General features: G+C 54.2%; 2 protein-coding genes across 13 annotated transcripts; both read right to left on the bottom strand.

The window, feature by feature from the left end:
• Positions 1 to 8,080: 8,080 nt before the first annotated feature.
• TMEM89 (transmembrane protein 89) lies at positions 8,081 to 10,045 on the bottom strand. The gene is made up of 2 exons (XM_004760708.3): positions 8,639 to 10,045; positions 8,081 to 8,271 (listed from the first exon to the last, which is right to left on the bottom strand). The coding sequence occupies exons 1-2, from the start codon at positions 9,029 to 9,031 to the stop codon at positions 8,086 to 8,088; spliced, it is 579 nt and encodes a 192-aa protein (XP_004760765.1). The 5' UTR covers positions 9,032 to 10,045; the 3' UTR covers positions 8,081 to 8,085.
• A 198-nt stretch (positions 10,046 to 10,243) lies between these two features.
• Positions 10,244 to 20,253, bottom strand: SLC26A6 (solute carrier family 26 member 6). 12 transcript variants are annotated; one of them, XM_045080256.1, is made up of 23 exons: positions 20,127 to 20,229; positions 19,496 to 19,508; positions 19,307 to 19,398; positions 18,033 to 18,191; positions 17,812 to 17,951; positions 17,479 to 17,589; positions 16,765 to 16,928; positions 16,410 to 16,574; positions 16,184 to 16,336; positions 15,781 to 15,863; positions 15,547 to 15,694; positions 15,188 to 15,301; positions 14,983 to 15,060; positions 14,571 to 14,666; positions 14,240 to 14,346; positions 14,022 to 14,091; positions 13,000 to 13,092; positions 12,813 to 12,911; positions 12,308 to 12,400; positions 11,428 to 11,607; positions 11,179 to 11,233; positions 10,764 to 10,900; positions 10,244 to 10,531 (listed from the first exon to the last, which is right to left on the bottom strand). In XM_045080256.1, the coding sequence occupies exons 1-23, from the start codon at positions 20,147 to 20,149 to the stop codon at positions 10,517 to 10,519; spliced, it is 2,388 nt and encodes a 795-aa protein (XP_044936191.1). In that variant the 5' UTR covers positions 20,150 to 20,229; the 3' UTR covers positions 10,244 to 10,516. The 12 variants fall into 12 exon arrangements, with proteins under 12 accessions (XP_044936191.1, XP_044936198.1, XP_044936195.1 ...); XM_045080263.1 differs by having other exon boundaries at positions 19,307 to 19,395; XM_045080260.1 differs by having other exon boundaries at positions 11,428 to 11,604; positions 20,127 to 20,227.
• Between the last annotated feature and the right edge of the window lie 978 nt (positions 20,254 to 21,231).

Raw genomic sequence — 21,231 nt, 5'->3', positions numbered from 1 at the left:
AAATCTTTGTAATCTTTCAAAAGAAGTCGTACTTAAGATATAATTTTTGTAAAAGCAGACCAAAAGACACTTAAGTATGTGTTTATTAATATTTTGTGGTCTAAAATTATATTATGATCTAGAAGTGAAAAATAAAAATGCAGGAGCGCCTGGGGGGCTCAGTGGGTTAAAGCCTCTGCCTTCAGCTCAGGTCAAGATCCCAGGATCCTGGGATCCCGCCCCGCATTGGGCTCTATGACCCGAGGGGCGCCTGCTTCCTCCTCTCTGCCTGCCTCTCTGACTACTTCTGATCTCTGTCTGTCAAATAAATAAATAAAATCTTTTTTAAAAAAAGAAAAGAAAAATGCAATAGAATTGTCTAATTAGTCCTTCTTCCCATTTAAAAAAAAACTTTAGTTTTAAGAAGTTTTATATTTACAGAAAAGTGAGCAGATAGTAGAGTTCCCATATAGTTTCCCCTGTTACTAACACCTTACATTATTAAGGTGCGTTGGTTGCGGTTAATGAGTCAATATTGGTACACTATTATTAACTAATACATATTCAGATTACCTTAATTTCTTAATATATTCAGATTACCTTAATTTCTACCTATTATTTTTTTCTCTTCTAGGATTCCATCCAGGATACAACGTTACATTTAGTTGTCATGTCTCCTTCAGTGCTTCTTGCCTATGAAGCAACTTCCTCCAGTGACCACCACACTTCCCCCAAGAGCTCACTGCATGCACTTCCTCTCCTCCCATTCTCTCCCAGAGCCACTTCAGTCCAGTCCTCACATCACTCCTCCAAGTGCACACCTGTCATGGTAACCAGTGAGCTTCATGTTGCTTGGCCTCCTTTAGCATAATTAGCCACTTCCTCCTCCTCCAAGCGTCATCCCTTATCCACCTTCAGGTTCCCACACTCTGCTGTTCTTGTCACACCACCCTGGAGCTGGTTCTTCTTCACCTCCCAATCTTAATACAGCCCAGGGCTCAGTCCTGGCTACCTCTTCCCTTCCCTTTGCTCTCTGGTTATCTCACCCAGCCTCATGGCTTAGCTCTCCGTGCGTACAATGGTTCCTCTATTCCTACCATGTACTCACCACCTCCCCTAGAGGGCCAACGTCTCAATCAAACATGTCTATCACTAAACTCTTCACTCTCCCAAACCTATTCCTCCCACAGTTGCCTTCAACAGTAAATGACACCTCCATTAACCCAGTTGCTCAGACTAAAAATCTAGGACCCAATCTTGTTGACTCCTCTCTCAAAATTCACAACCAACCCTTTAGTAAATTCTGTTCCAAATAATTTTTTTTTAAGATTTTATTTATTTATTTGACAGACACAGATCACAAGTAGAGAGGCAGGCAGAGAGAGAGAGAGAAGCAGGCCCCCTGCCGAGCAGAGAGCCTGATGCGGGGCTCCATCCCAGGACTCTGGGATCATGACCTGAGCTGAAGGCAGAGGATTTAACCCACTGAGCCACCCAGGCGCCCCCCAAATAATTTCTATATCCAATCTTCTTCAACCTCTTCCCCCATCCCCACAACTATCTTAGGGTGAGAAGGGAAGGACAGTTATAAAACCAGGAAGCGCGTGATATTGTAGAAGTCCTGGGGAAGTATGTGTTTCAAGAGTTTGGTCAAAAAAGGAAATGTTTACTAAAAGCAGCAGCCATTTCAATGACTTGGCAAGAGTCTTTGATGATTCACTGATCTTTGGAATTTCTTGGTATATGGAATGAGGTGAAGTAAAAATATCCTTTCCCCCCTAACTGAATTATTAAGTAACTTTATGCCCAACGTGGGGCTTGAACTCATGACCCCCAGATCAAGAGTCATATGCTCTACCGACTGGGCCAGCCGGTGCCCCTCTAACAGCATTTCTTTCTTTCTTTCTTTTTCTTTTTTTTTTTTTTTTAAGATTTTTATTTATTTATTTATTCTAAAGATTTTACTTATTTATATGACAGAGAGAGAGGTCACAAGTAGGCAGAGAGGCAGGCAGAGAAAGAGGAGGAAGCAGGCTCCCTGCTGAGCAGAGCACCACATGCAGGCCTTGATCCCAAGACCCTGAGATCATGACCTGAGCTGAAGGCAAAGGCTTAACCCATTGAGCCACCAAGGCACCTTAACAGCATTTCTTGTCCAGACCTTCTTTTTCTATCCATCTCTATCCATATCCCCTTTATTACCCACCCCAGGGATTCTCAAACCTGTAAGCAGGTCTGTGTGGGCTGCCTGAGAAGGCTGTGGCACTAACCTTACTCTTCTTTTTCAATATTTATTTGCTATACTCATCAACTTATTATTTTAAGCTTTTATTTTTATTTATTATTTATTTATTTATTTTTAAAGATTTTATTTATTTATTTGACAGACCAAGATCACAAGTAGGCAGAGAGGCAGGCAGAGAGAGAGGAGGAAGCAGGCTCCCCACGGAGCAGAAAGCACCATGCAGGGCTCGATCCCAGGACCCTGGGATCATGACCTGGGCTGAAGGCAGAGGCTTTAACCCACTGAGCCACCCAGGCGCCCCTGTTTTAGGCTTTTTTCATGTTTTTTTAAATTTGATTTTTTTTTTTAAAATTTATTTTAGAGAGAGAGCACAAGAGCATAGGGAAAGGGATAGAGGGACAGAAAGAGAATCCTGCATCAGACTCTCTGATTGAGCAGGACTCAATCCCAGGAGCCTGAGAACAGGACCTGAGCCAAAAATCAAAAGTCAGCCTCTTAACTGACTGAGTGAGCCATTCAGGCGCACCTGTTTTTTTTTTTTTTTTTTTTTTTTTTTTAATTTTAGATTTACATTGTGCTAATATTTACGTAAAATTTAGTATCTTAACTATCATTAAGTGTACAATTCAGAGGCATTGGTTACATTCAAAATACTGTACCACCATCATCATTATTTCTAGAACTGTGTCATCATCCAAAACAGAAACTATACCTATTAAGCAATAATTCACTATTTCCTCCTTCCTCCAGCCCCTGGTAATCTCAATTCTGCCTTCTCTTTCTATAAATTTGCTTATTTTAAATATCTTGTAGAGGTAGGATTATACAATATTTATTGTTAAAAACCAGAGGCCCGAAATAGAGTCGTTTATGCTAAGCCTCAAACCACCAAACCAAACTTTGTAGTTGTCTGTACTCATGTTTTTCACCAGATTTGGGGGGGGAAGTTGACCATAATTTATTCAAATCTTTTCTTCTGCCGTTTTCTCTCTTCTCTGTTCGGATCTCCCCCCCCACCACCCCCCCCCACCCCCCACCACACAGGTTGTTCTGCTTGATGATACTCGACAGGAACTGCACATTTTTTCATCATTTTTCTTTCTGACCCTCAGACTGGATAATTCCATCTGTCTTACTATCAAGTCCACTGATCCTTTCTTCTACCTGCTCTAGTCTGTTGTTGAACCCTTCTTGTTCTCCATTTCCATTATTATAGTCTTCAACTCCGGTGTTGAGAATTTTCTCTTTATTGATATTCAAATTTTATTCAGATTTTTTTTTCTGATTTCCTTTGGCTCTTTCTCCATGGTTCCCTTTCACAAATAATTCCACTGCCTGGGCTTACTTTGGGATGTTTTCTGTCAAGTTCTCCCCCCCCACCCCCGCCAACCCCTGTGAATGGGTCATACTTTCCCATTTCTTTGCATGTTGCATAATATTTTGTAGAGAACTGGACATTCTGAGTATGGCATGTGGTAATCCTGGAAATCGAATTCTCTCACTCTTCAGGGAATCCTGATTTCAGCTCATTGAGGGGGTGGAGCTGTCTGTTTATGACCTTTCTATACTGTTTTTACAAAGTGTATATTCCTTGTTACGTGCAATTGCTGAAGTTTCTATTCTGTTTTCACTTTGGGCAGCCAGTGACCTGACAAAGATTTCCTTAAATGTCCTGCTCCCAAAGGGAAGGTCGGGGAGTGAGGTCTACTTAAGTCCCCTGCGCCTGGGAAGCTGCCTCAGCATGGGGTGGAAACTGGGAAATTCACTGAAGTGTTTTTTTTTTTTTTTTAAGATTTTATTTATTTATTTGACAGACAGAGGTCACAAGTAGGCAGAGAGGCAGGCAGAGAGAGAGAAAGGAGGAAACAGGCTCCCTGCTGAGCAGAGAGCCCGATGCAGGGCTCGATCCCAGGACCCTGGGATCATGACCTGAGCTGAAGACAGAGGCTTTAACCCGCTGAGCCACCCAGGAGCCCCATGAATTGAAGTTTTCATCAAACTCTTCCTTGCATGCTGCAAGTGTTCAACTAGACTTCAGGGTTCCAAAAACCTGCCACGTAGTCTCTGCAAGTTCAGTAATTATTTCGGTGGAGAGGAGGATTCCTGGAGAATCTTATTCTGCTATCTTTTGTGATGTCACACCCTGTTCTAAACTATTTATAAGAATAGTCTGTTGTCAGCCTAAAAGAAAAGCATGGATTGATTAGAAGTGTATCAATGCCAATGATTTGGGGGACAGTTGGCAGAGAGTTTCTGGTATCAATATCCTGGTTCTGTTTTAACCCTTTTCTTCTCAATCTTCCTCCCTCCTCTTGCATTTTACCATAAATAACAAGAGCTGAGGCTGTGTTTTCCATTTTACTTGGAAATCTCTTCTATTTAATGTCCATGTTTATCATTTACAAGTTGTTTTCTACCCACCAACAATTCCACTAAGCTCTCTACAGCTACTTAGCCTCCTGTTTCCTCCTGGTCTCTAGTAACATGTTCCTTGTTTCCTTCTGAGCCCTCATGGGCAGCAGTTTTAAAGTCAAGAGATTTCCGCTAATGGTTGAAGGCGGTTTGGGCTTTTTCCATTATGCTCCTTGAACTTCTTCCAGGTTTTCCTCACTGCTCAATTCCAAAGCCGTTCCCATATTTTTAGAGTTTGCTACAGTAGTACTTTGCTCTTGATACCAATATCAGTATTAGTTTTCGATTGCCCTCATAACAAATTACTTGGAACTCTGACTCAGAATACAAATTTGTTACCTCACCATTCTCTAGGCTCAAAGTCCATCATGGATCTCATTAAGTTAAAATCAAGGCATCAGCAGGGCTGTGGTCCTTTCTGGAGGTTCTAAGAGAGAATTGTGTGTCCTTGATCATTTGTGTTGTTGGCAGGATTTAGATCCTGGTAGTTGTAGGTCTGAGGTTCCTGTTTTTCTTGCTGGCTGTCTCTGGAGGTCATTCTCAGCTTCCAGAGGTCACCTGAATTCCTTGGATTTTTGGATGGTGGAAGATCCCTTCTACCATCTTCAAAAACAGGAACAGAGGATCAAGTACATCTCACAATTTAAATCTGACCCAGTCATCTGCCCTCTTTGTCACTTTTAAAGGCTCATGTGATTACATTAGGCCCAAGAAAATAATCCAGAATAATCTCTCTACCCGAAGGTCTTTGACCTTAATTCCATCCACCAAGTTCTTTTTGCCATGTACTGTAACATAGCTGCAGATCCCATGGCCCTCTTGAGGGGCCATTATTCTGCCCAACATGCCCTCACTAGGAGGTACTGACCCCTCCTGCTCCCCAGCCTGCTCCTTCTTACTCTCCAGAGCTCCTTTTTCCACAGAAATTCTGACTGTCTTCTAGTTCCTGGATAAGGCCAAGGTCCGTCCCCACCCTCTTACCAGACTTGTCATTCTGACTGGGGCACTGTCCCCTTCTCTAGCCACCTCACTCTTCAGGAGCCCACAGTTGGCCCACGTCTTCTCCATCCTGATAGGCCAGCACACCTCTCTGCAGAGTGCTTTTTCTGAACTGGTTTCACCACCACCACCGCCCTCCCGTTTGTGAGTACGTAAGGTGGAGCCCTCTCTGTTTGGGACCTCACTGGATCCCGGTATCCGCAATGGAACTGGCAAACTGTGGGTGCTCACTGAACCTTGTAGAATGTAGAGATGGGCCTAGCAAGAGGCTGATGAATCCTAAGCTTCAATGCCCTTCTCTTCCAGGCTTTGGGAAGACTCCCAGTAGTGTGTCTGTAAGGGCAAGTCTTTTTTTTTTTTTTTTCAAAGATTTTATTTTTCGGAGACAGAGCACAAGTGGGGAGAGGATCAGGAGAGGGAGAAGAAAACTCCCTCCTCAGCAGGGAGCCCAATGTGGAGCTCAATCTTAGGACTCCAAGATTACGTCCTGAGCTGAAGGCAGATGCTTAACCAAATGAGCCACCCAAACACCGCGTCTTTTTTTTTTTTTTTAAACACTTGCAAAATGAAGATATTCTCTCTGCATTCAGTTAGAACCTCTGTCTTTTCCCACCCAACCCCTCCACCCTACCTCTCCTCTTATAGGGGACACGGAAGAAGTATAATTTGGGGGGCTCAGGCAAGAGGATGGTGGGTTGGGGATTGTCCCAGCAGACTCCAAGAGGGAGATTAGGATGTTTACCAGGGAGTCAAGCTAGGTATCTAAGGGAAGGAGGGAAAGGGTTGGACCAAGGACAAAAACTAACTGTGATGAGGCGCTTCTATAGCTGAGCTAGACCCACTTGCCGGTCTGCCTTCTCAGTGGCCGGCAGCAGCAGGCTGGGATCTGAGGGCCACAGCTCCAAGTCAAACTCAGGGACACACTTGGTTTGGGTTTAGAGGGACCCAATGTGGTTTGCTCCACTCCTGTGTGTGGTTAACTAATTGTTCCTGTCCTGGTACAGGAGGCCCCCCAGGAACCTCCTGCCAGATCAGAGCTCCTGGTCAGGACAGAAATACAGGATCCTATCGCATTTACAACCTAGGTGCCCCCACAGTGTCCAGCACTAGAAAAATTGTGGCCCACGAAAAGAAAACAAGTTTTGAAATGTCTGTGGAGCCCGAAGCCCATCTTGGAGAAACTCCTCCAGATTCCACAGCTTCTATATGAAGGCAAGTTGATGACCGTTTTCCAAATTTGAAAACCACCCAGACCATTGATGAGACGTCATCAATAACAGGTTAGGAGAGGAATTTTCTAAATGATCAAAAATTAAAACACAAATGCCAATCAACCACGTTAGAAGGAAGACTGAGTTCTTTTTCTGTTTTCTTTTTCTTTTTTTTTTTAAAGATTTTATTTATTATTTATTTGACAGAGAGAGAAATCACAAGTAGGCGGAGAGTCAGGCAGAGAGAGAGAGAGAAGCAGGCTCCCGCTGAGCAAAGAGCCCGATGCGGGGCTCGATCCCAGGACACTGAGATCATGACCTGAGCCGAAGGCAGCGGCTTAATCCACTGAGCCACCCAGGCGCCCCCTCTTTTTCTGTTTTCTGTAGAGAGTATGTCCCCCCTATGTCAAGCCCCTCATCCAAATGGAGGTTTTCAGAGTCGGCAGCCGGGGGTTCAGAAGAACACACAGTCCAGAAACACATTCGGACATCACCACAAGCACATTGTTGGTCTGGATCTTGCATTGTAAGGTCAAGTCTTTAACATTTGTAATCTCTCATTTCTTTCCTCACGTGAATGCACCGGTTTCTATTTTTGAATATTCTTTTTCTAAAACAGACCTTCAACACGCACAGGTCTCAGTACCCACTCGGGTTGTCTGCGGTAGAAGGGAGGGAAGAGGGGGTGAAGTTCAGCCCTCATTCCACTTCCAGGGGACTTAGGGCAGGGGCTGCCCAGGCGCCAGACCATGTTTGGGGCTGCCACAAGGATGAAGGCAGCCAGGGCTCACCCTCCAACCACCGTCCGCCCCTCTACCCAACTCTCTGCATCACCAGCTGGGAGCCCTCATGGACTCAGCCAGGTTGTCACCTCCTCTGGGAAGCCCTCCATGGACTACCCAAGTCTGCCCTGATGGTCAAGTCTTGTCCCATCACACTGGGGCCCCTGAGGAGCCCCAGAGGAACAGCTGGATTTGTGGGTGAGACCTTAGGGAAGAGGGGTCTGTTGGTAGGGGCGATGGAGCAGTGTGAGCCCATTCCATCTTCACACCCATCCTGGACAGAGGCCTCCAGTCTGCTGGCTGCAGAAGGAGAAAGGGGACACAGGGACCAGGAAGACCCGTAGAGGAGACACACACACACACACACACACACACACACACACACACACAGGCCTGAGGCTGGCCCAGAGCCTTAGGCCATCCTCAGGTCATCAGGCAAAGGGAGGCATATGTTGGGTCACCCACTCTGGGCGGATATCGCCTTTATTGGGGTCTTCTGTTGGGTGGATATACGCTGCAGGTGGCCCTCAATATGGACCAGGAGGGAATCCAGCATGTGCAGGACCCCAAGGAGCAGGGCGCGGTCTGAGATGGGGGTCCGCCGTTTCCAGGGTCCACTCGGGCTAGTGGTCACCTTTGGATGCTGAGGAAGGACCAAGAAGCAGGAGTTAAGAGCAGGGGGATAGGGTGGGGTTGTGGGGAGAGGCAGCAATGAGACCGGGGAGCAGGGGACGGGAAGGGAGATGGTGATGGAGGGTCGGCGAGGGTCTGCCGTGGGCTAGGGTGGTCACAGGGGGCTGGATGAGGAACAGGGATAGTAAATGGGTGGACAGATGGGGGCAGAGTACTGGCCACAGGGAATGGTCAAGGGCCGATGGGTATGGACCAGCGTAGGGGCCCAAGGCTGTGAGCCAAGAGGGAGAGGACGCAAGGCCTGGGTGGAGAATGTGAGCTCACAGGGTGGGAGCGGAGGCAGGAGGCTGCGGAGGACCAAGCAGCACTGTACTCACCTCGGACTTGGTGGCCTGAGCGCGCCGCCGCTGCAGCACCGCGCGGCCCATCATCAGCATCATGGTGGTGGTGATGGTGACCCCAGCCACGGGGTAGAGGCGGTTCATCCCCAGGCCCATCCAGTGGCCGGCACAGCCCAGGCTACCCCCGCAACCTTCCAGGCTGTTGGGCTGGCATCCCCAGGGCTGAAGATCCAGCCCCACCTGGTACCACAGGGGCCGAGACCAGGCCTGGGAGGGAGCTGGCATGGCCAGCAGCGGCAGCAGTAGCAGGAAGGATGGTGCGAGCAGCATGGCGGTGCCAAATGCCCGGATAGAACCCGGGTGCCTGGCAACGGGCAAACACCCCTCCCCCTCCCCCAGCAGCGAGCTGTGGGTTCCAGCAGGATCCATGGCCTTTCAGGAGGAGCAGCGTGGCCAGGCAACACTGCTCCCTTAGCCTCCCTCCTGTGACCCTGCTGGGCAACACAATCCCTTCTCTCTTGTGTGACCCTGTTTTGTTTCCTTCAAAGTCGTTCTAACAATATGCAAATTCTTATTTGAGGTCTGTCTGACCTCTGTTCTGGCCCAGAAGTTTCCCTTACCCAATATTTGCCAAGCGCACCACAAGCCAGGCACCATTCCTGAGGCTGGGACATGGCGTGTCAGAGTGGATTAAGAAGCCCTGACTTCCTGGCCTGTGGTTGGGGGGGGGGCGGCGGATGATTGATTCATGAACACAGAGCAGGATGCCGCCGCCACACACGATAAACACGGAGCTGGACAAGGGGCACTTCGGTGACAGGAAGGGCAATGCGGCCTCTGTCCACTGGCCCAGCACTGAGCAGGGCGCCTGGGCAGTACCTGCAGAAGGCAGAGCTCCCGGGCTCCGAGCAGGGAACACTGGCCTTGTTATGAGCATTCCTTGGCACGGAATCTAATCTAATCTAATCTAATCTAATCCTCACCAAGCAACCCACAATGTGGGAATGGTGACATGACCATCCCAGCTATTCCGCCACGGAGACCCAGAAGATTCTAGCCCTCCCCACGCCCCCCTCATTCAGGGCTTCAGCTCTCCCAGAGGAAGGCCCATGGTTGCCCACTGGGTGACATGCCCAGATGCTGACCTTTTAAGGTAGAAGTCAGCACATGCTTCTGGGTGGAGAGTGACCTGCACAGCCCGAGTGACCTAATAATATGAACAGACTTTTTTCCCAAGTCAGTCAGTCCTCCACATGCTTACTTCCTGACACAGGCTAGTAGCACCTGTGGATACCTCGCTTCCCCAGCGGGTTGCTCAGCTTCACTCTCCACCCTCCAGGGGCCGCATTCACTGGGACCATTCCTGAGAAGCAGATTCCACGGTCTTCCAGCTAAAGACACAGGCGCCGAGGGTTGTGCGTGGCTGAGGAGTGTGAACCCGGGGTGCCCCCACCCTGGCCTTGGGCCCCATAACTCTCCCTCTGGCTCTTTATTCTCCCACCTGACTCTGCCCTTCCCAAGCCTTCCCCGGCAACTTCTGACTTCAGCCCACCATGTTGGGGCATAAGAAGGGTGTCAGGAGTCAGGGCTATGGATCACTGCCACTCCACCAAGCCCCCACCAAGGCACAGCAGAGCCTGGTGGTAGGCAAACAAGTCTTTATTTCTAGGGCTAAAAACATGGATCTTTCCCCAGCCCAGCTGGTGCCGGTCTGACTCCAGTGCCCCTTGCCAGGCCCAGGCCTATGGCACTGAACGTGGGAATCCCAGGACCTCCATCCCTGAGCTGCGTGTGTGTGTATACGGAGGGGACTCCTGGGTGACGTCTGGAGGCAGCCCGGGGGCGGGGAGTTTCTCACAAGCGCCTGGTCACAGCCTCCAGAGGTGAGCAGGGGTAGGCAGGGCGGAATCACGGTCAGAGTTTGGTTGTCTGAATAGGTAGGGAAGGCTCCAGTCAGTTTCCAAAAACACACAGCAGCCCCTTCCCCCAGGACAGCGACCCCTGCCCCTGGGAGCAGCTTCAGTGGAAGGCGGGAAGGGGTACCAGTGGGTCCACTGGGGACAGTGCCATTCAGAAAGGGTGGACTTCCTGGAGGTGGGGGTCAGGGTAGGGACAGGCAGTAGACAGACAAAAAGAACTCAGGAGCCAGAGGCCGGCTCACCGAAACAGGGCTGGCAGGGCTGGACCTCGGGTGCTGGAGGGCAAAGAGCACAGCATCGTGGACAGAAGCAAAGAGATGCTGCTTAGTGATCGATGCATCGAAGAAGTGCCCGGCCTCAAGCTGGGAGACCACAGGAGCTGCGGGCAAGGAGTAGGTCTCCCCTGACTTGCGGAACCACCAGGAACATCAAGCCCCCAAACTCAGTCACCAGAAAACCCTGACCCATTTCACCCATGACCTCTATGCCTGAGGTTACAGCTAAACCTCCAGTCACTCCTAACCCTTGACCCTGCCTCCCAAGACCCCTCTGACCCCCACTCTCAGAGACTTTTCTCTTTGTGCTGCTCGGCAGACTCCTCGGCTAGAAGAGCCCCACTCCCTGACCGGACCCCTTGTGCCGTTCCCCCACACACACCGTGGCAGGCGGCCATGTACACCTCCACCTCGATCTCTCGGAAATCGCGGAAAATCTGCAGCCAAAAAAGCAGGGGCTAGACTCAGAGGGAGGCTCGAGGGCTCCAAGGAAGGACTCAGGCAGGTTGAGGTGGAGAGTTTTGAGAGGGAGCTCAGAGAGGCTCTTGGATCTAGTTTTGGGATCAGGAGGCTTGGGGGGGGGGTCTTGTCCTCTCCCATGGCTCTTCTTAGGAGCACCCCAGCCCCTTACGTTCTTTAGGCTCTTGATGCACACAGTGTCCACGAAGGAGAGGGCGCCCAGGTCCAGGACCAGGCTGTGGAAGTGTGGCTGAGGCAGGCCCAGGGCCTTCAGTGTGGACCCGTTTGCCGCCTTGGCATCTTCTTGACCGCTGACTGTTGTATCCTCTAGCTCATTCCCTGTGCTCGCCTGCTAGGAAACCAGACACCCCCTGCAAAGGCTGCCCGTGAAGGGGTGATGGCAAAGACGGACAGGCAAGGACCATACAGGATCAGATGTGGGACCCCGCACACAAACACCCGCCTATATGGGACGTGCAGGGCACATGTGAAAACCTGGACATGGGGGAGCCTCTTGTATGTAAAGACAGGAGGGACACATGGGGACGCAGAGGAGAGGAAGCCCAGACTTAGAGAGCATGCAGAGATGGGCATATACTGTTCTGTTACCTCCCAGGCCCAGGCCTAGGGAGGCTTAAAAAGGTGGGGCGCTGGACGACGGTGCCCCATCCTCAGCCAGCCAGGGTCGGGCGGGTAGGGGGCACACACGACAGCGTGGTACCCCACCTGGGTCTCTAGTTGAGCTTGGCGTCCCTTTTGATCCCATATTTTTCCCCTTAACCCCAATTCCTTCTCTCTACCCATGAGCACAGACTATGGGGTCTTGTGGGCTCTACAAATTCAAAGTCTTTGGATAGCAGACCAGAGAGCCACAGGCAAAATCTATAGCAGATCACTAGGCCTCTCCCTATTGGGCACTGGACCCATCACAGATCCACCCCCTCGCCCCCGCCGGCAAGACTACCTCGAAGCCACGGCTTTCCCCGCAGGATGCGTGGACCACTCACATCTCTGCAGCTCACGGCTGCCCCCTCTCCCACCTCCAGCCTCACCCTGGCCATGGAGTCGTCCACATTGTTGCTCTCCACGTCTGTGATGTTGGTGTTGACTTGGACGGAAACAGAAGTGCCCTCGGAGGAAGCAGTCTAGGCCAGGGGAGAAGGGCAACAGGAAAGAGCTGTCCCGGCTGTCACAGGACAGCCAAGCCATCCCAGTCTGGTGTCACCCCCAGGCTTTGGGCAGCTAGGCAGGCCAGGGACTAAAGCTTGGGACCCAGGGCCGCCAGTCTGGGGTCGGTGGGGTTTTGACCAGTTCCAGGAACAGCCAAGAATGGAAGAGGTGGTCCATGCTGTCACTGGCATGGGAGCAGGGAAGAAAACGAAACTCTGCCCAGAGCGCCGACCTTGGGGCGGGGGGAGCGAAGCAGGGCCCCGGGAGGGGGCATCAGGGAGAAAGAAGGGATGAGTGAGGCTAAGAGCTCAGGAGGCCAGGAGAAAGAGCATGTGGGTTCAGCAACAGGACGGGGGGCAGGAATCCCCAGCTCGAAGGGGCTCCTGCCTGTTTCTGAAGGGTCTTCTGCATCCGTTTCAGCTTCTGCTCCTGCTTCCTGAGCCACTTCTTCTTCTTCGAGATGAGGCGGTCAACGTCCACACCGCACTAGAGGCAAACAACACGGAAGGGGATGTGGACGCTCTGGGGCAGGGAGAGACCCTCTAACACTCACCCTGGGGACCCCCGGACTCACCCTCTTCTTCAGCGCGTCACTGTAGAGCTCAGCGTTAGCGAAGTACATGGTGGCCGAGGAGCGGAAGACCTTCACGCCTGGGACCTCCCTGGCCTGGGGATGGGGCAGGGCTGGAGTGGCTGAGCGCTCCACTCTCCTGGCTGACTTGTTCTCCTCCTTCCCTCCCCCAATGTGGCCCAGGGCCCCCCATCACCAGCCCAGCCTGCGGCCCCTGCCCTCCCAAGACCTTAGGCCACAAACTTGGCCATATCACCCTAACTTCTCGTCCTGCTCCCTACCCCTCACCCTCATCACCCAGGCCCTCAGCCAGGCCTGTCAAAGCTTCCTCTAGGGCACCCTGTGCCCTCCCTTCCCATCTCCCCCCACTTCTGCCAATAGCCAGGTCAGGCTCTTAGGCCGCCCCTTGGGCTCCACTGCCCACCCTGTGATCAGTTTCCTGCATGTGCACAGAGAGACCCTCCCCGGCTCCCACTCCAACAAGGGCTCGGCACTTGGGCCTGTATAATGCATCCCACCTCCCTTTCCATCCAGCTGAGCTGCCCCTGTCCTGCCCTCCCCTCACTCTGCCTAATTATACTATACTCGGACTCCAAGGCTCCATGTCAGCAGGAATGGGCTTGTTTTATTCCAGAACCCCACTATTAGGCATGAAGCTTCTCAGGAGGTAAATGGACAACTGGATGTAGAACTCCACTGATCAGGTCAGCAAACAGCCTCCCCTACATCCTGATGCCCCAGGCTCCTGCATACCTGCCCCAAGGCTGCTCGGCAGGATAAGGCTTGTACTGCTGGCTCCAAGACAGACCCCTCTCCCGGCTCCCCGGTCTCTCTCTGTCCACTCCTCTGTCCTTTCATAGTTCTAAGTAGGAGTCACGGACCCAAATTCCTTCTCTGAAGTTCCCAGGACCAAAGCACCCTCAGCCCCCAGGGTCTTTGCCTGATGCAGAAAGGACTAACAAAGGCCCATTCTACCTCCGTCCCACCCCACCAGGCCGTCCCCCTGCCTAGGCCCTGCCACCCACCTCTGAGTATTCGGCCACATCTTGATAAATATCCGTGTCTGGCACCTGCCCCAAGACAGAGTAGCGGGGCCTGTGAAGGAGAGAGTGTAAGGAGGGGGCAATGAGGGGGTACCAGGGAGCCTCAGGCTACCCATGAATTGTGGGAAAGCTGGGGGGAGCCAGCGTGGCCTTCACCTCCCCCACCAGCTGGGATGGGGGGACCGACAGGGGAGACTCACAGCTGCGTGCGGAAGACCACGAGGAGCAGGGAGAAGACGATGGCGATCGCCAGGCCTATGTCCAGGTTCAGCAGGATGGTGGCCACAAAGGTCACCAGCCAGATGAGCTAAAAGAAGGAGGCAACGTGGCTAGGGGAGTGGGAGAAAAATGAACGTCTGCCCTGGGCACTGACCAGCAGTGGTGGGGTTGGGGGGAGGGTCTCAGGGAGCAAAACAGGGGCCCTGGGGGCATCAGGGAGAAAGGAGGGATGAGTGAGTCTAAGAACTCAGGAGGCCAGGAGGCCAGGAGAAAGAGCATATGGGTTCAGCAGCAGGATGGGGGGCCTCTCACCAGATCCATTTGATTTGACTTCCAGAGGGAAGGAATGTCGGTGAACTGCTTCAACATACCCTTCAAGTTCACGATAATGGCAGCCGCCAGCACAGCCTGGGGGAGGGGTAGGCGTGTCACAGGGGCTGTTGGGAGATACCCAGATGCTGACAAGCCTGACCACCCAGCCATGAGCAAGCCTGATGCTGGCATAACCCCGCATGACGCCCCCCTGAGCCAAACACCTTGGATCTGACCCTGAAGGGTTCTAATCCCCGACCCTTGACTCCCAAGTTTCACCAGAGAGAGCTCAACCTTGAAAAACAGGTCATGCACCACCTTGTATTGCTGCCCCTCGCCTCGGACCTGACTGCCCCTTGCCCCTGGCCTGGCCAAGTCCCTCAAGCCTGGCTGGCTGGATGTGGCCACTCACCTTGGGCAGGTCTCTGAAGAGCTCCCCAAGTTTGACGATGATAATGAGGATGAAGAGGGAGGAGACAGCTCCGGCCACCTGCAAGGTGGGAGTGAGCAGAGGGGTGGGGCGGGGGTGTAGGGGTGTGGGGGGGGGGAACGGGGTGGGAGTGCCCAGAGCTGCGTGTGCGCACGTGCACAGATGTTCACCCACGCCCAAAGCCCACCTGTGTGTTGCCCCCAGAGCCCTCCTGCACCAGGCTGCGGGACATGGAGCAGCTCACGGGGAAGCACTGGAAGATGCCCCCAATGAAGTTACTGAGGCCGAGAGCCACCAGCTCCTGGTGGAGAAAAGTGCAGGTGTGTAGTGCCTGCTGCCTGTGCCACTATGTCTAGGCCTAGGTGTCCCCAACCTCCATCCACACTCAATGGTCTCCCGGGCTTGGCTGCCACTGTCCCGAATACCTTGCTCTCCCGCCCTCAATCCCCTGCACGGTCCCAGCATGTCTGTTTGCTATTTCCCTATGTCCCACCTGACACTCCACACCCCCTGCCCCCAGGCCCTGGGGTCTCTGTATACCCAGACCTGGTTGCTGTCCACCCGGTAGCCGTGCCTCAGGGCGAAGATCTTCCCCAGGGAGATGGCAATGGCAAAACCAACCACAGCGATGGTGAAGGCATATCCCACCAGGCTGGCGAACAGCTCGGGGCTGGGGGCCACTGGGGGCACCAGCCTGTGAGGGGCATTTGTGAGGCCAAAGGAGGGAGCCAGCCCTGGTCCCCCAGCCCTCCCTGCCTGGACGGGGGGGCCAGAGCTCACCCTGCAGGGATGTCGCCCACAACATCCACCCCAAATCTAGACTTCAGGCCCACGCCGTAGGAGATGCCTGTGGCCCCGATGAGCTGGGGAGAGAAGACAGAGTCAGGGGAGGGTTCTGGCATCATCAAGGGGGTGGAGAAACCTCTGTGGGGGTGAAGCAAAGCCTTTGGCAGTTGGGGGCGGCTGGGGAGAAGTGGGCCAAGGGGTAAGTTATACCACCACCCTTTGGGGAAAGGAGATGATATCAGGGTCCAGAAGGTACCAACATGGGACCTTCCTGCTGTGGTCACACCCCGTCCTCAGGAACTCTCCCTGGTGCCCACTCCAGCTGGTCGTTAAATCCCGGGGTGCCCACTGGCCGGGATGTATCTTCCCCCCTCCCCACCCTCCGCAGATTCCAAACCGTGAGCAGCTCCCCAGGGATCGGCATGGGCAGGTATCGGTGCAGCTTGTCGCTGAGCAGCTTCAGCAGCACTAGTACCACCCCTGACACCAACGCGGTGACCACCGTGCCAACCACACTCCGAGGCAGCAGCGAGCAGACCTCCAGCACTGTCTGAGGGGAGACAGGGTCACCAGCAGCACTCGTGGGGTGCGCCCCGGCTGGCCCTCCTCCTGCCTGCACTCACATAGATGAGGGACAGCGGCCCAGAGCGGCTGCTCAGCTGGAGGCCAAACACATACTTGAGCTGCGAGACGAAGACCTGCACGGACGCGGCTGTGGTATAGCCTCGGACGAGGGGCTCCGACAGGTAGGTGACCACGAAGCCGAAGCGGACCAGACCCAGCCCCACCTGTGGGGTGGTCATGGGAGGCAAGCGTCAGGGTCGTCAGGTCGGCTACAGCAGAGCCCAGGGCAGGGGGTAGGGGGATGAGGGAGCCGCCAGGGGGAGGAGGAGGGCAGGGATGGGCAGACCCTGAGGGGAACTGGCAGGGGAAGGTCGGGGGCGGGGCAGGCGTCATGTCCCCCCGCCTGCTCTGCACCTGGAAGAGGCCCACCAGGACGCTGAGCGTGGAGGCCAGCTGTACCCGGACGTGGTCTCTGGTCACCTCATCCACGGTGGCGTTCACACCCTGCAGGAAGTTCTCATCCGGGGCCAGGGATTCTGTCACACTGCCCACCATCACAGACATGACAGCAAAGGTGCCTGCAGGGGTAGGTCAGGATGGGTCTGAAGTGGACAGGGCACTGACCTACCCTGGAGCCCTGCCCTTAAGGGGAGAGGTCAGGAGACAGCTGATTCTAGACAAGTATCTTCAGACTGTCAGGCAGGTAGACGCTGTGCTGATGGTCAGGTATGAACTCTGAACTTAAGGACTCTTGAGGGTGGCTAGGAATGTTGGTCTGCATCACCTACCCTGCCCCACCTGTGTCCATCAGCCCAGAATCACACCCCTTGCAGAAGGTGAGATGGGGAAAGGGGCTCAGCCTGCCTCAGGCCGGTCAGGACTCTGCTGAGTTCTGGACCCTTTGAGCTGCCTCACCCACCTCCTCTTGGAGCCAGGGACTGGAGCTCTCCTGAATCTGTGTCCCCATGGTCAGAGGCCTAGTCCTGCCTGGAAATGACCGTGGACCCAGCACCAATGTTGTCTTCTTTCCTAAGTTCCCTTGTCCCTCCCACTCGGCCCTCCCTCACCCTGTCCTCCAGAGGGGAAGGTGGACATCCTCCTGCAAGGCCCGAGTCGGGCTCCACTCACCCACGGAGATGTGCCGGGAAGTGCCAAACAGGAAGTAGACAAAGACAGGATAGAAAGAGCTGTAGAGGCCAAATACGGGGGGCAGTCCAGCCAGGAGGGCATAGGCTAGGCCTGGAAATGGAATGGTAGCAAGGGAGGTTTGGACGCCAGGCCTTGAAAAGGATGAGGGAATCCCAACCCTAGGTCATGGGCCACAGTTCCAGGGGCAGCGCTCACAGCTTCAGATTATGGGGGTGCACAAGACCACAGGGCTTCTGGCCCGGGGCCTTGAAGGATTGCAGATCATCCCCAGCCAGGACTCAGGGTACAGCCTCCGAGTCAGGTAGGGCTCACCCTGTGGGAGCTGCATAATGGCCACACTCAGGCCAGCCAAAAGGTCGCCCAGGAGCCAATCACGCAAGGGATACCGGGGTAGCCAGGACAAGACTGGGAGGTACTGGAACAGAAGGGCTCGGGCCCGAGCACGGGAGCACCTGTGGATACAATGGTAGGTATTGGGGACAGGGTCTACCTAGATCCTGCCAGGGCCCCCAGACCCCCACCCTCAGCCTTACTGAAACCAGGTTCGCCACTGGTAGGTCCTGGTGGCTGAGGTCCGGTGCCCCAGTTCCTCCAGCTGTTGCTGGTTCATCAGTGGCCGCTCCACATGGTAGTCTCGATTCCTCAACTCCATGGTCTGTGTCACAGGCAACAGTGCCTGTGTGTCCCTCCGTCTGGGGTGGCGAGACCAGAGTCACAGTGAGTGTACCCCTGGTCCGACCTCCCTCACACCTGGGATTAGACTTGACTTTTCTAGGCCTTAAGATCTAGGTAGCTGAGAGCTGGACCCATGCCCAGCCAGAAAAAATCTCTGAACTTTGGCTGGGAAAAGTCTCTCACTGGGCCAAAGTCCCCTATGAAGAGATGGCAAGATGAATACAATCCCTACCTCCGACCCAGGTAGAGCTGCCCACCTGTGAGTGTTCTATCGGTCCCTGTCCCAGGCTGACTGTCCTCCTGACTGTGCCCCCAGTCCCTCCCCCAGATAATCCCTGTCCAGTCTCTGAGTCCCCATCCAGCTGCCCCATGAGCTCAGTGCTGTCTGTCTGAGAGCTTGCACGAGGAAGGGACCCAGCGACCAGGGGTCCAGTTCTTCAGTCAGTTTCCTTTTTTTTTTTTTTTTTTTAAAGGATTTTATTTATTTATTTGACAGGCAGAGATCACAAGTAGGCAGAGAGGTAGGCAGAGAGAGAGGAAGGGAAGCAGGCTCTCTGCTGAGCAGAGAGCCCCGATTCGGGGCTCGATCCCAGGACCCTGGGATCATGACCTGGGCCGGAAGGCAGAGGCTGTAACCCACTGAGCCACCCAGGTGCCCCCAGGATCCTCTTTAGAGGGGCTCCCCTCTAAGGGAAGGAAAGTACTGGGGCTAAGATTACCCCTGGGCTTCCAGCCTGGGGGTCCAGGCTACAGACAAATTCAGGCTTGATCTGGAAAGCCAGGGAGGGGATGGCTCTCACATGGAAAGGCAAGCCCCCACCTGAAGTGGGCAGACTTCCCCTCCAGAGCTCCTACGACCAGGCTCTTTCTTCCGTAGGGAAAGCTCTCACCCAACAGGAAAGTTTGCACCAGCCAGGTATGTTCAGTGTTGAAGAATCTCTTATCCACCCAGAGGCTCCCACCTGAAGGGGGGGGGGGGACCTCCCTTGGGAATATGCGATCTGTGGGGAGGGAGTTCTCATTCGAGGAAGCATATACTGGAAGGGAAGCTTTCTCTGGTAAGTTTTCACCTGCCAGGAAAACCAGGAAAGTTCTCATCCGCAGGATACTCTCACCTAAGGGAAGCTCTTACCTGGCTGAGGCTCCCACCTGGAATGGCTGAAAGCTCTCACCTGGGAATAGATCCCGGCGCAGGAGTCTTCCCTGAGGGGGAACTCTCCCCTGCTGGGAAAGTTTTCGGGAAAGTGCTGTTCTGTGGGCTCTGACCTAGGGTTAGGATCCCACCCGAGGGGTAGGAACTCGCCTGGGAAGAACTTCTAACCTGGATGTCCTGGCTGGAGAAGGGAGTGGAGTAGGTGCAAGGCAGATCCTCAGAGACTCTGGGCACCGCCGTCTCACAGAGATCTTTGAGCCCCCTTGCCCCTCCTCCGTGAGTCACTCAGGTTTTCTTCAAGGGCTCCCCCACTCCCCAGCCAAGTGCTTAGAGGGCGGGGTCTCGATCCTGGGCCCCTCCCCCTGGAAGGGCACCTCGGGGCCCCTCAGTCCCACTCAATGGTTACACCTGGGTGGGCTTGGGCCACCGCTATGGGCTCCTTGCGGCGACTTCCGGGCCTCAACGCGCCCAGCGGCTCACCTCCAGGGCCGGGGCTCCTCCACACTCAGCCGCCCCCCGCGGCCCGAGGCTAACCCGCCGGAGGCGCTCGAGTGGCTTCCCGCACACCCCTCCGGGGCGGGGGGTCGCGCGGGCTCCCGCCCCCATCCCCCGCTTCATGGGGCAGCCGCCTGCAGAAAATCCGCAGAGCTGCAAACCAGGGCTTCGCAGGGGGAGGAGGATGCCTGCTCCGGACTTAGCGATACCCCTTCCGAGCTAACCCAAGCCGGCGCCCTCACCGGGGCCACGCAGCAGCTCGCGGACACGGACGCGGGGAACTGGAACCGTGCCCTGCACTCACCCTGAAGCTTCAGACAGCCCCATGGCCAGCGGGCTGCTTGCCGGGTGACGGCTGCTCCCAGAGCCCCGGCGGGAGGCCGCTACAGTTCGGGAGGGGAGACCCGGGCTTACGGCGTGCTCCGAGGGGCCAATCCCTGGACAGGACAGGGTAGGGTTGGGCCAATCAGCGTGCTCGGGCGGGGCCTGAGGGACGCTTTTGGGGCGGTGCGAGCCCTGGGGCGTAAGATTTAACCCCTTCCTCCCCTAGGGCCTGGATTCCGTTTACCACCACCACCCCCCGCCCCCACCTTGGCTCGCCTAGTCCTCCTTCCTGAGTCGGGTGGAACTTAGCTGGGACTAAGGATCCGCGCTCGGCTGGTGGAAGCCACGGCCCCGGGTACCTAAATATGACAAGGCGGATACCAAGTCCTGGCTTCTTTCGGAGGGTCCCTGCGGGATGGGGAGGTAAAGCCCCCAGATGGGCTGCGTGAGGACGCTGCTGGTAACCACAGTCTTAGCTCTTCTTAGGGTATCCGGTCCCTGGGGCCTCTTCCGCCTCCCACTCAGGCGTCCCCTTAGGACCAGGCAATGTCTGACACTGAAGGTGCTCAGGGCCTCCCTTCAACTCTGTACATCCAGACCTGAAGTGAGGCAACCAGAGGTTTCCCTCCAGCACACCTGGCATCTCGCCTGGAAGGCTTGCAGGGAAGGAAGGTGATGTCCTGGCCAGCTGCAAGTCTGAGAGGCTAGTAGGGGTCAATGCTGTTAATGGGCTCAGGGGTTGGCAAGGGCAGTTCCTAGAGGTGGTGGAGCCCTGGCCAGGGCAAATGCCAGGTTAGAAATGCAGGCCCTGAAGACCAAGTCATAGCACTGACACACTGAGGAGAGAGGGTTTCCCTGGCGCCTTACTCCCAGCACCTGTGCTCATACTTCAGGCCCCTGATCACACAGCACCGGTCCAGAACTCAGGGTGAAAGAGATAGAAACCTGTTCCAAATGTCAGATGAAATTAGCTAAAAATAGCTGAATATTGGGGGGGGGGCAGCGCTCAGATTTCTTCCAAAGGTCAGGTTGGTTTGAATCATTCATAACCACCCTTCTACCCCACCCACCCCACTCCCACCCCC

Source organism: Mustela putorius, unplaced genomic scaffold (genome assembly GCF_011764305.1).
Source record: "Mustela putorius furo isolate JIRA1106 unplaced genomic scaffold, ASM1176430v1.1 tig00000095_pilon_pilon_pilon, whole genome shotgun sequence".
Classification (NCBI taxonomy): domain Eukaryota; kingdom Metazoa; phylum Chordata; class Mammalia; order Carnivora; family Mustelidae; genus Mustela; species Mustela putorius.
This window is presented reverse-complemented; position numbering and strand designations above follow the sequence as displayed.